Here is a 12,076-nt window from a genome sequence, read left to right as displayed (position 1 = left end):
TCGAATCCAATACTCGTCCTTTACTCACGGGTAATATAAATATAATACCCTTTACTCGACCCTAAAGCTGTGGGTACCCTTTTTTTGGGACGGGTACGAGCCGAGTAACGGGTCGAGTACGGGTAACGGATATTAGTGCCCAGGCCTAACATAAACTGTTTTGAATAACTGTGGATTTTAAAGTTGATTTTTAAATCAGCAATTCAATAACCGTGAATTCAATAAGACTTTTTAAAATCAATGGTTGAAACATAACATTTGTAAATTTTACACAAATCACTTGATATTTTTCACTTTTTTTTTTGCATTTAATTACCTATATATTCAACGCTGAGACTTTTTAATTAATCAATTGTCAAGAATAATCGATCTTGCTAGTTGGTTTGTTCCAAAGTTCATTCATAGTATAAGATTTACTAAAAATTATAAACCATTAGTTAGAACTTAGAAGAAGAGAAGAGTGTGAAAACAAACTCTTTTGCTTAGTAGAAGTTTAATCGACCATAAGAAGTTGTAATGTACAAAGTAAATATATACGACCTGTTGTAACAAACAACAACAACTCTTTTTTTACATTACCCTTCTTTTTTCTTTTTTTTTTGTTTGCTTCTTCATTTTGTTTTGATATGTCATATTTTTTTTACCGTTTCTCTTCTTCTTCCTCAAATTTTTCTTTTTTTACAAATAGTCCAAAGACGATACAGAGCTGCTACGCATATATAGCCTTCTTCTTTTCTCTTCCGACTGATATTAGTAGCCTGGGAACATTGGCGGCGGTGGGGATGCGTATTGGTGGCCGATGAACTTTGGTATGCTGAAATCATCATCACTTGGAGCTGGTGCTTGAGCCGTTGGGGAGTTGATCTTCGGCGTTCCTGGCGGAGATTGTGACGGCGGTGGCGAAAAGACCGTTGGTGTTGGTGAAGGTTGGACTGGCGATGGCGACGGTGAGCTAACAGGTGCTGGTGGCGGCGGAGAGTAAACCGGTGGGGGCGGGGAGTGAACCGGTGGCGGTGGTGGCGAGTGAACAGGTGGCGGTGGCGAATGGACCGGTGGTGGCGGCGGGGAGTAGATTGGCGGCGGTGGCGAAAAGACGGGAGGTGGGGGAGAGTAGACAGGCGGCGGCGGTGGCGAATACACCGGTGGAGGTGGGGGAGAGTAGACAGGCGGCGGTGGTGGTGGAGAGTGAACAGGCGGTGGCGGAGAGTGAACCGGTGGTGGCGGAGAGTGCACCGGCGGTGGCGGAGAGTGCACCGGTGGGGGCGGAGAGTGCACCGGAGGTGGCGGAGAGTGAACCGGTGGTGGCGGAGAGTGCACCGGCGGTGGTGGAGAGTGTACCGGAGCCGGAGGAGGAGAATGAATCACCGGAGGTTGTGACTGAGGTGGAGGAGGGCTGCGCCTTTTCGTCACTGGAGATTGATCATAAGGATCATCCGGTTGCGGTGACTCTTTTGGCGGTTGTGGTTTTTGAACCGGCCGAGATGGAACTGCCGGAGCTGGAACTGGCGATGGTTTGTCAACCGGTTTAGTTGGAACTGGCGATGGTTTGTGAACCGGCGTAGTTGGAACTGGCGCTGGTCTGTGAACCGGCGATGGTTTGTGATCCGGCGTAGTTGGAACTGGCGCTGGTTTGTGTACCGGCGTAGTTGGAACTGGCACTGGTTTGTAAACCGGCGATGGTTTGTGAACCGGCGTAGTTGGAACTGGCGCTGGTTTGTGTACCGGCGTAGTTGGAACTGGCACTGGTTTGTAAACCGGCGTAGTTGGAACCGGCGATGGTTCCGATGGAGTTGAAGAGCCATCACCTCCGCCACCAGCGCACTTGTCCTTGCTACAATCAACTGGGCGGTTAATCACGACGGCACATTCCTGGGAAGATCGTTGGTCAGGTCGAGCAGGCAAGCAATTACGTATGTCGTCCAATGCAATTTCCTTGCGAGCACCACCTGGAACACACGAACCTCCTTGTCCATTGAAGTAATTGTACGAGTAAGTGAAGTTCACCAAATTAGGCAACTTGCAAATGTTATCCGGTACAAGTCCTGTGAGTTTGTTCCCGGAGATATCAAATTCCTCCACACCGGTCAACCCGACAAAGCTAGTCGGGAGACGACCTATGAACGAGTTCTTGCTTGCATCGAAAACTGTCACATTCGATAACTTGCCGATTTCGGACGGGAAACAACCTCCCAAAGCATTGTCCATAAAGACAATCTCGTTGAGATTCTTCATATTGCCGATACTCTTAGGGATACAACCGGTGAATTTATTGTTAGCAAAAGTCACAACCGAGGCCGGAGATTCCCCTAGAGATTCAGGAATCACCGAGGTGAATCTATTGTTGTTCAAGAAAATGGCGTCAAGTTGCTTCTTGAAAAGCTCAGGAGGGACTTGACCTTCGAAATCGTTGAACCTAAGGTCGAAGTATTTGACTTCAGGCCAAGAGAGGACAACGTCAGGGAAAGTTCCAACGAAACGGTTGTTACTGACATCGAATTCGTGCATTAGCTTCAACTTCTCAAAGCTTTTAGGTATAATCCCGCAAAACCGGTTTGAATTCAAATGGAACATAGCAACATCTGTCATCAAACCAAGCTCAGCAGGCAAATGTCCTGCGATATCAGCACCGTTTAGGTCAACACCAGCTACAACCGTGACCTCGGAATCATCAAGAGCTGGCGCACAAACCACACCGGTGTAGCTACACACGTGCGGGCCATGCCAGTTTCCCGTGGTGTTAAACGGGTCTGAATATATTGCCTTTTTCCAAGCCTGAAGAGCTATATAAGCTTTCTTGAGCCTTGTGTTGGCAAATGTAGCCTTGAGATCAACCTCGTATTCAATGTCATCAGGAAGTTCGCCATTCTCTGGTAACGTTAAGAGCTGTCGCTGCACAATGAAGGCAGCTTCTGTATCGGTTAAGGCAAATGTGACAAAGGGAGAAGATAGGAAGGAGAAGAATAAGAGGAAGAAGCAGCAGCCAAAGGACGGAGGTTTAGCCATGGCTAAAACAAAAACCTTGGAAAAGGCCCAAGGCTGCTTATAGAAGGGCATGAGAGGGTTCGGGAAGGACACAAAGCTGTATTATATTAATAAGCTAACGGTTTTTCATTTTGCAATCACCAACGGTTTCCCTTAACATACTTTGTCTATAATTAGGCCAACTCTTGATTTTAAGGATTTTGCTTCAGATCCGGAGGACATATTATCAATAATAGAAATGGTGGTTAAAAGAAACAAGTAAAAAAGCTAAAGCAGACTCTCTAAATCAAAACCGGTCACTATTATAGGACACATCCTTCAAAAAAACGAGAGGTAGTTGATTTCATTACCGAACATCACGCAATGACACAAACCCTATTTGTCTCTCACCAGTTCACGTGTGCTGCAAGATACCTCCCCTGAGGGATTACGAACGATGTTTATATGATAATCCAAGGGATCAAGACACAATCAATGGTAAAATTCATTGTTTCTTCACCAGAGCTCCCTCGGCTTTTTCTGATATGCAGTTTCTTCTCTATTCTAAACATTTCAGATTCCCTAGAATAACCCAAAATTTCTTAATTAAAAATCTTTTTTCTAAGAATGATGTGAAAACAGAAGTATCAAACTTTGTCATTTCCTATACTTGCAATCTCATCGATTAGCCACGTCGTCCTTGTCTACCCCATGATCCTTACAAACTTCACTGAACGGTTAAAAATTTGCCATTCCGCTAATATGAATGGCTAAATTGCTAATATAAATCGTTAGACTATACATGTCAATAACTTGTCAAATAAAAAATCGCCATCCAAATAAAAATCGCATTACTTACTATACTATGCAGTATAATACCATTCCCCGTGGCAAATCGTTACATTTTACACAGTGCCGGCTTAAATATATTACATGCCCTTACCCAAACTAAAAAAAAAATATCCCTCAACCTATTGAAAAACTTATTAATTATTTTTTTTGGTTCTTTTTAGTTCATATAATTTTCTTTTTTTTGCCCCTTTCTAACTTACAAATTTTTTTTTGTGCCCCTTTAACTTACAAAGTTTTTTTTTTGTACCTTTTTTAACTTACAAATTTTTTTTGTATCCCTTTTCTTATACGTATATGCCCCTTTAATTTATGTACCCGGGGCGGTCGCACTGCCCACCCACCTAGTTAAAACCGGCACTGATTTTACAAGACATAAGTTGTGTACATGTTTCTAAGGTATATTTACCTTGACAGTAAGATGGGAAAAGAATCAATTACTTCTTAAAGAATTTATAAATTTCATTTTGGAAAAAAAAACAATGTTCTAAAAGTGTAAAGTATATATATGATATATAAAAATAAAAATAAAAAAGAATATAAATTTGCCGATCATACTAATACTACGAAATATTTCCTAGTTAACATAGACAAAATTTAAGAAACAAAAAAACCAATGCTATTTCCATCCCATTAGATCCCTTTATAAGGCTCTCTTTAGCCTCACTCTATACAACAAACAAAACCATCTCCACATTCGTCACCCACACTTTCTATTCTTTATCTCTATTCATAAGTAATTCATCTACACTTCCTAAAGCTTTCACATTCTGGGCTTCACCATCCTTACCGGCACAACCTGAGAATATGTAGCAGCTTCTTTAGCAAAACTTCACCATCACAAGTGATGTTGTTTGGTATGTGTTCTTTATCTATATTTACCTGATCCTCCTTCAATGAACTATCATCGTTATTTGCTTCTCTTTCGCGTTTTCTGCTCACCTCTTCCTTCTCCTCTTCTTCATCTTCTTCTTCTCTGAAATTTTGACCTGACGCCTCTGTAGATACAAGAAAAATCAATGGAGGCGAGAGTTTAGACTAGACATAATTTTACCATCAGGAAGAGACGAGCACACAAGTTCTAAGCAAAAGACATTCATGTGTGGGTTGGGTGATAAATAGATAGCAGACCAGATCTCATATACATGTCCTTCACTTCTTTGATTATCCTCAAGTCATATCAACTCTATGTTCTGCACCAAAGCCTTCTAAAAGCCAATGCAGAGTTAACTTAAGAACTGACTTAATCAAAAGTTTTCGCCTAATTCTAAAATAGATTTTACAATATGAACATAGTATAGTCTAATTGGGTACCACAGACCATAAGAAGAAGAAAAGGACAAAAAGGGAAGATGCCAAACATATAACTCATCAAGAGGGGTTCGACTGAACTAGGTAAGCAAATGTTACCTGAGTGTTTGGTTTCTTCATGACATGTCCTTGGACATTGGACAGCAGTTCCCATGGTGTAGTTTCCGTTGGAATTTTGAGGCTTGCTTCTTAATGTATTTTTCTGAGGACGAAACTCAGATGACGTCTCCAAATGAGCTAGTTTCTTTCCAAAGTTAACCTTTTGCCAGCAGCCATTTTGTAAGACAGTAAACTGCAAAACAAGATTGTTGTCAGTTTCACTGAAGGGATTACAAAACAAACGAGGTCATAAAAGAAAACAGCAAGAGAATCAGCAAACCTGATCAGTAGATTTGCGAGGTTTAGACTGCACATCACGAGTTCTAGAAAGTCTCTTCTGAGTCTCTCCTCCAAGGAAGGAATACAACTGCCTAACAAAAGAGTTCTCCAAATAATCGAGATATGAGTTGTGTTTCTCATTCGTCCACTCAACACATTCATCCTGCAAAACAAGAAACGGCAATGATGTTAATATACCGCACGAAGAATTCAACAAGAGAATAAACACCATTACACAACACACTTAAGTCAACCAGTATTACATTCAGCTGCAACAAATTTTAACTTTTGACCACACAATGTAAGGTTACATCATTGAGTAAAAGTGTGATATGTACCACTTGCAATTGCAACCACTAATCACCAACTATAAATTACTAGTTTAAAAGCAAGGAGTTATTGGAATTGGCCGTAGGAAATGGATTATGATTGATACATATCACAAGGGGTTAGTTAGTAATAGATCTCAAGATCATCAGATCAGGCAAAGAGATTTGCCTCGGCGTCCAAAGAGTTGTTGAAAATTTTGAAATCATCTTGTGGAGTGCTAATAAGGGGGGGGGACAAAAGAAACCCAAAGCAATCGCATTTAGAATACAATTCATTGGTTTGAAACCTGTTGTAAACAGATCTGAAGTTTCCTTCCCATATATAACAACAACACAAAAGCTAACATAAATAAATTTAGTTTCCAAATCGATAAGAACAAACCAAAAAAGCAAAGATATTTTTTTTTGGTTTGTGTGTGTTTACTTATCTCATTACGAAAATATCTAAAATCTCCATAAAAGCAGAAAAAGATATATAATTTTTTTTTCCCCTTCTAATATACGAATCAAGTTCAAATTCTCTAAGAATCAAAAACGAGACCTAGAAAGGGAAGCAAAGAGGAAGATTTTGTTATGGTTTTTTTTACCAGTTTCGAATCAGCATCGCAAGGAGAGGAATCAGCGGTAACACCGGACTCGAGCGAGTTGGAGAGAGTCGACTCGCTCTGATGAGATTCAGAAGACGCTGCCGAGGAGGAGCCTCGATCCATCTCCAGAGAAACAATATTCACCCTGAAATCATTCTCCATCGTTCCTCTCTGATTCATCATAAACACACACAAAGAACTAACAATAATATCTCTTTAGGATTAAAAAAAAATGGTTCTTCTACGAAAGAGCCAAGAGACCTTGAGAGAGAGAGAGAGGGGAATGAGAATGAAGAAGAAATAGAAAGAGAGAGATGAAAAAGGAAAAAAAGAGGAAGAGAAAATATCCACATGGCGTCGCTTTTACACGTGTCATAGTATGCCACGTCATCAGAGTCGCTGATAAAAAAATGAAAATATCTCAAGACAAATATCAGCCCGGAGATATTTTTCTGGAGGAGGTTCTGAATTTTTTTTTTTTTCTTTTTTGTCAACTTAATATAGAAATAGAGAATGGATGCTCTCTCTTCGTCCCATATTAAAAAGGGTAATATTAGTAGATAGCACAAATATGAAGAAAAATAAAAAAAATACCCTAATAACATTTTTTTATAGGTAAATATTATAAGACTTACGTTTTTTTTAAAGTAAAAAGACACAATAATCCTTTTTGTTTTATTGTTAGATAGAAAGAGTGAAAGATTTGGTATGATTTTTTAAAATAGCATGTAATATTTATATTTTACATGTTATATTGAACTAAATAACGTTTAGTTGTAAACCCAAACCGACAAATAGTCTCGTTTTAATTGTAAAATCTAAACCCTAACCATCTAATTTCGTTTTAATTGTAAAATCTAAACCCTAACCATCTCATTTGTGAACCCAAACCGACATATAATTTCGTTATAATTGTAAAATCTAAACCCTAACCATCTCATCTGTGAACCCAAACCGATATATAGTTTCGTTCTTATTATAAAATCTAAATCCTAACCATCTTATTTGTGTATCCAAACCGACATATAATTTTGTTTTAATTGTAAAATCTAAACCCTAACCATCTTATTTGTGAACCCAAACCGACATATAATTTCGTTCTAATTGTAAAATCTAAACCCTAACCATCTCATTTGTGAACCCAAACCGACATATAATTTTGTTCTAATTGTAAAATTTAAACTCTAATCATTTCATTTGTGAACCCAAACCGATATATAATTTCGTTCAAAAAACAAAAATGACATGATATTTTTTAAAATAACATGTAATATATGTAATGGATATAAAAGTAATTGTATATAAGGAGAGAGAATGCCATGTGGACCCTATGGTAGTTTCTTAATTACTTTTGATTTTTGTGGTATCTAGTGCATATTCCCTATTAAAAATTATGTCAGAATTTTAATTTGGTTTCTTGTCCTTTTTATCATTTTTTTTTTATTTTTTATTTTACTTTATAATATTTTTTAAAAGTTAAATTAGAGATCTGATAAGATTTTACACTTGACAATGATCAATCACCTCATTTTTATTTAAAGATAAGGATTCCTACGTGTGAGCTTCTCTATCTAGGGTTTTGGTCTTACGATAGCATATGTTTTTTTTTGGATTACAATTTCAGAGTTTTAAGGTTTAAGTAGATGCATCCTTTATCAATGAATTTATTTGGAGAGATGATAATGATGATGACTTCGTCGTAAGCTTAAAAACATAAGAGATTCTCGAAACAAATTCATTCAACATGAGTTGGTCCAACACGCAATACACTCGTCAAGAGTACTTTGTGTAAGCTTTTTTAATTATACAATAAAATGGTCAGGATTGGATCAAGAAGAAGAGTCTGATGCTAATTGCTGAACATAATTATAAAGAAGAGTCTGAAAACACGTTTTGTTTTAACTGTCTTCGCATATAAAGAATGGGTCAAAAGGTTTGTCACAAATGCTCTTAGTTCCATGTTCGTTACCGTAAATAAAACGTGTACTTTTAATTAAGAAATCTAAATAATATGAAAATACTAAAATGAAATGCGAAACTATAATTTTATGGTAAAATTATGAGTTTTTTTGTTTTGTTTTTTTGCCTCATCTTTTGCAATGCTGATGGTACAGAACTACAGATCATGGTATCCGTTTAACTAGTAAGTTGTAACATCTCTAATATCTTTTTTACCCCCTCAGTTCTCTAATGTTTCTAGATTGCTGATCGAAAAAAAAATAGATTAAAAACAACAAAAAAATGGTTATTTATACATACACTTATTAACTTTGATTGAATATGATTTGAATTTGGATAATGAGATGACGACAATAAATATTAAAATATGATTAGATTTATAAAAAAGTTGATAGGATAAATGCGAAAAAAAAAAACTAATTAAAATTAGCGCTAAGAGACATTTGCTGACGTGTGCAGTGGTTGGTTCGAAAAAAAAAATATCTGCCGCTCCGTTCCTTTCAAACCAAAAAAAATATCTGCCCTTTTTCTTTCCACAACCCAAAACAAATATCTCGCGACAATAATAGTTTTCTAATAATGTCTACGACCACTTCTTTATATCCCTAAATGTAAGACCACTTTGCTATTGGTTCGATATATCTTTTTTATATATAGAGGGGTGTATTTAAATTGACATTTTAAGTGATTTGTGTAAAATTACAAATCCTATGTTATTCAATCATGGATTTTAAAAAGTCTCCTGAAATCCATTGTTATTGAACTGATGATTTAAAAATCTACTTTAAATCCACTGTTATTCAAAACAATTTGTGGATTTGGATTTTAATAAATTTTAAGGATTCTGGAGGATTTGAGAGGATTTGTTTAGTTAAAAATACAGAAATCTAAATCTCATGGTTTTAGGTGGGATTTGAAAAGAATTTTCCTATAAATCATATCAAATTCCCTAAAATCTACAAAAATTCCAAATTTTTTAAATCCCATCAAATCCTCCAAAATCATTATTTCAATACATCCCCATAGATTCTACCTTGGAGCTAGATGTGTATACATTTATATATCCATCGAGATCTTCTTTTTGAGATCCTTGCTTGTTGTATATATAAAGATTGTGCATTGTTTATGTATAAAATATACTACAACTTTTACAATTTCTATTCTAGTAGTAAACTAAAGATAGATCGATTCTTACAACTTACAAGGTTTTGTAAACAATTCGATTGCCTCCACGGTCACCTACCGCGGATTCTCTCGTTTTCGGTCACCATATCAAACTGAAACATCACCCCATTAAGTATTAAGAAATATCAATCATCTCAAATGCATTCTTTTAATACTTCGTAGATTCTTTATTTTAGATATATATATATGTACATTACCCGGCCCATTGAGATCATTCTTAATTAAGATCCTCTTATGTACTCTTATCAATAATATACAACTCTTTATAAGCTCTTGATAGCTATTACAATTTTCTTGATGTTTTCTTAAGCAAAAGCCTACGGTCTATAATTAGGTTAAAGCTAACCATATCTTCTAGTCAGGGATGCTTCTAGTTCGCTTTGTAAAAATGTGGATCTAAATTTTAACATAATTTGATATCTACTCACTCGTACGTAAACCTGACCAAATTCACTTTACATACTATGTACGTAACGCTTCAATAGCTAGTCTCATGTTTGTGGATTATGATTATATTTTTTTTCGTTGGTACACTTAAAAAAATAAAATAAAATAATCTATTCATGTATTGTCGGTTTCAGTCGGCAATTGAACATGCAACAATCTCGTGTTTTCACTTAAATCACTCAAGATAATTGTGTAGAACTGAAAACAACATTTGACCATAACAGTTACGTAGTTGTTCTAAAAGAGATCTTTTAATCTTTTTTATACCATGTTTTGGGGATGTTGGTAATCTGCATATACTTTAAACTAATAAACATGACATCCTCATCGTAGAATCCTTGCTAGTATGTTTATGTTTACAGACGCTTAATTTATCTTGTGGTGACTAATCTCTGATTTTAATAAATTTTCAACGAACATGGTGCAGTATCATTTTAAAACTTAACAAAGTATCGTCTGATGTCATAGTAACAAACTCACAAATGCTACGATTTTGTGAACTTCACGAAATAGCTAAATCAACCGTCCGTTGTATACACTACGACATTGTAAAATGACATCAAAACTGAAACACTTGTGATATCGCCATATCGGTAGCTCGGGTATACCAAAAAGAACTAAGAAATTTCAAATCCGAATAGTAGCAACGGAGAGGAGCTTAACTTATTGCGACCCAAAAAGACTAATGTAACAGGTTATGGTCTCGAGTCCAAATATAATATGCACGGCCGGACGGCCCGGACCTTTTTTGGTTAAGGTACAAAAGAAAAGCCAAAATCGTGATAGTTGAAGATATTTTACATCCTAAACCTCTCACGATGGCTATGCTTACACATTTCTATAAGGCTTTGATCCATATCTTTAATAGTTTGAGAAAGAAAAAGAAAAAAAAAATACAATTCTTCCAACCAATTCACAATTCATAATTCATAGGTGTGATTGGTAACGTAGCCAAAACTGTACACAAAAACTGTAAGTTGAAGCTGTAAGCTTTTACGGAATAGTGCAAAAATGTAAAAAAAAAATTGTACAGGAAAGCTGTACAAAAAAGCTGAAAGTAAAGTTTTTAATAAAGTTTTTGATAAAGTTTTTGTGATCGGTAAAAAATCAAAACTATACAAGTGGTAAAACTTTGTTTGTGTCACCAATCAAAGCCCATATAATATAGTACCACATTAATCGGCTCTTACCACACACACACAAGATAAAAAGCAAACAAAAATCATACAAGGAAGAAATAAAATTATAATTTTTGGTTAACCATTAATTAGAATTCTAAATTTGAATTTCTAAAATCATATAATCTATATTACAAAACTGTCATTCCTCTGTACATCACATCAGAACAAACAAGCAATAATTAATTTCAACCGTAGAAGAAAGTAAAATTCATTAATCATAAATTGAAAAACATCAATTATTTGGTTCGCCGGAGAATTGTCGCACCGAACAAGCAACCACCTGTGCCCATTGCTTCAACCTCAGCTTCATCGTCTCCGGATCATCACCTGTTCCAATTCTCCACCGTCAGATCAAAACACAAAAAAAAAAAATCACAAAAATTAAAAAATTCACACATACCTTGATCAACGATCGTCGTGCTAGAATTGCTAACTTCACCTTCCGAAGCGATCGACGAAAGAGACGAAGTTCGTGACAATCTGCTACTATACTGTTTATTCACAGCGCAATACAAACCAAGAGCTGGTAGAGTTTCGGATAATCTCGGATCTAAATCAGGCGAATCCGGTTCGAATCCGAATCCAAGCTCGATACATCCTTTAAGCTCTTCAAGATCTTCATCCGACACGCTTTTACTCCGACCAAGTCGTCCCGATGGCCTCTTTCCCTTTTTCTTTAGCCAAGCTTCTTCTCTATCTGCATCTGGCGACCATGAATGCTGTTTTACTAACGGTTTAGGCGGTGGTGCAAATCGTTTCGACATTTTCAAAGCGGCTAGGTTTTTTTTTTTTTGTTTGTTTCTTCTTCTCTGTTTTGGGGTTAATAATCTCTCTCTCTCTCTCTGATGGTGTTTTAAATCTATACGGCAAAAACGCGTGCAGAGCACTT

At 36.6% G+C, this 12,076-nt stretch overlaps 2 protein-coding genes and 1 pseudogene across 3 annotated transcripts; all 3 read right to left on the bottom strand.

The window, feature by feature from the left end:
* Positions 1-461: 461 nt before the first annotated feature.
* LOC104729841 (pollen-specific leucine-rich repeat extensin-like protein 4 pseudogene) lies at positions 462-4,000 on the bottom strand (annotated as a pseudogene). Its single transcript, XR_015574978.1, has one exon. The product of XR_015574978.1 is annotated as a pollen-specific leucine-rich repeat extensin-like protein 4 pseudogene (transcript).
* Positions 4,001-4,247: 247 nt separating this feature from the next.
* On the bottom strand, positions 4,248-6,855 carry LOC104729840 (cold-regulated protein 28-like). The gene is made up of 5 exons (XM_010448865.3): positions 6,416-6,855; positions 5,501-5,662; positions 5,221-5,413; positions 4,693-4,808; positions 4,248-4,609 (listed from the first exon to the last, which is right to left on the bottom strand). The coding sequence occupies exons 1-5, from the start codon at positions 6,596-6,598 to the stop codon at positions 4,574-4,576; spliced, it is 690 nt and encodes a 229-aa protein (XP_010447167.1). The 5' UTR covers positions 6,599-6,855; the 3' UTR covers positions 4,248-4,573.
* Positions 6,856-11,244: 4,389 nt separating this feature from the next.
* LOC104729839 (uncharacterized) lies at positions 11,245-12,076 on the bottom strand. The gene is made up of 2 exons (XM_010448864.3): positions 11,588-12,076; positions 11,245-11,514 (listed from the first exon to the last, which is right to left on the bottom strand). Exons 1-2 carry the CDS (start codon positions 11,949-11,951, stop codon positions 11,420-11,422), a joined length of 459 nt encoding a protein of 152 aa, XP_010447166.1. The 5' UTR covers positions 11,952-12,076; the 3' UTR covers positions 11,245-11,419.

This window comes from Camelina sativa, chromosome 12 (assembly GCF_030686135.1).
Source record: "Camelina sativa cultivar CO46 ecotype springtype chromosome 12, ASM3068613v1".
NCBI lineage: Eukaryota > Viridiplantae > Streptophyta > Magnoliopsida > Brassicales > Brassicaceae > Camelina > Camelina sativa.
The sequence above is the reverse complement of the archived record's forward strand: the minus strand, read 5'-3'. Positions and strand labels throughout refer to the sequence as shown.

Bases quoted from the DNA above. Each gene is read 5' to 3' on its own strand.
- LOC104729840 (XM_010448865.3), bottom strand. From the start codon at position 6,598: ATGATGAATCAGAGAGGAACGATGGAGAATGATTTCAGGGTGAATATT. The intron at 5,414-5,500 runs GTTTGCTGATTC...CTTGTTTTGCAG, and splicing joins CTCGCAAATCTACTGATCAG to TTTACTGTCTTACAAAATGG. The intron at 4,809-5,220 runs GTAACATTTGCT...TTGTATCTACAG, and splicing joins TGAAGAAACCAAACACTCAG to AGGCGTCAGGTCAAAATTTC.
- LOC104729839 (XM_010448864.3), bottom strand. From the start codon at position 11,951: ATGTCGAAACGATTTGCACCACCGCCTAAACCGTTAGTAAAACAGCAT. The intron at 11,515-11,587 runs GTATGTGTGAAT...GAATTGGAACAG, and splicing joins CACGACGATCGTTGATCAAG to GTGATGATCCGGAGACGATG.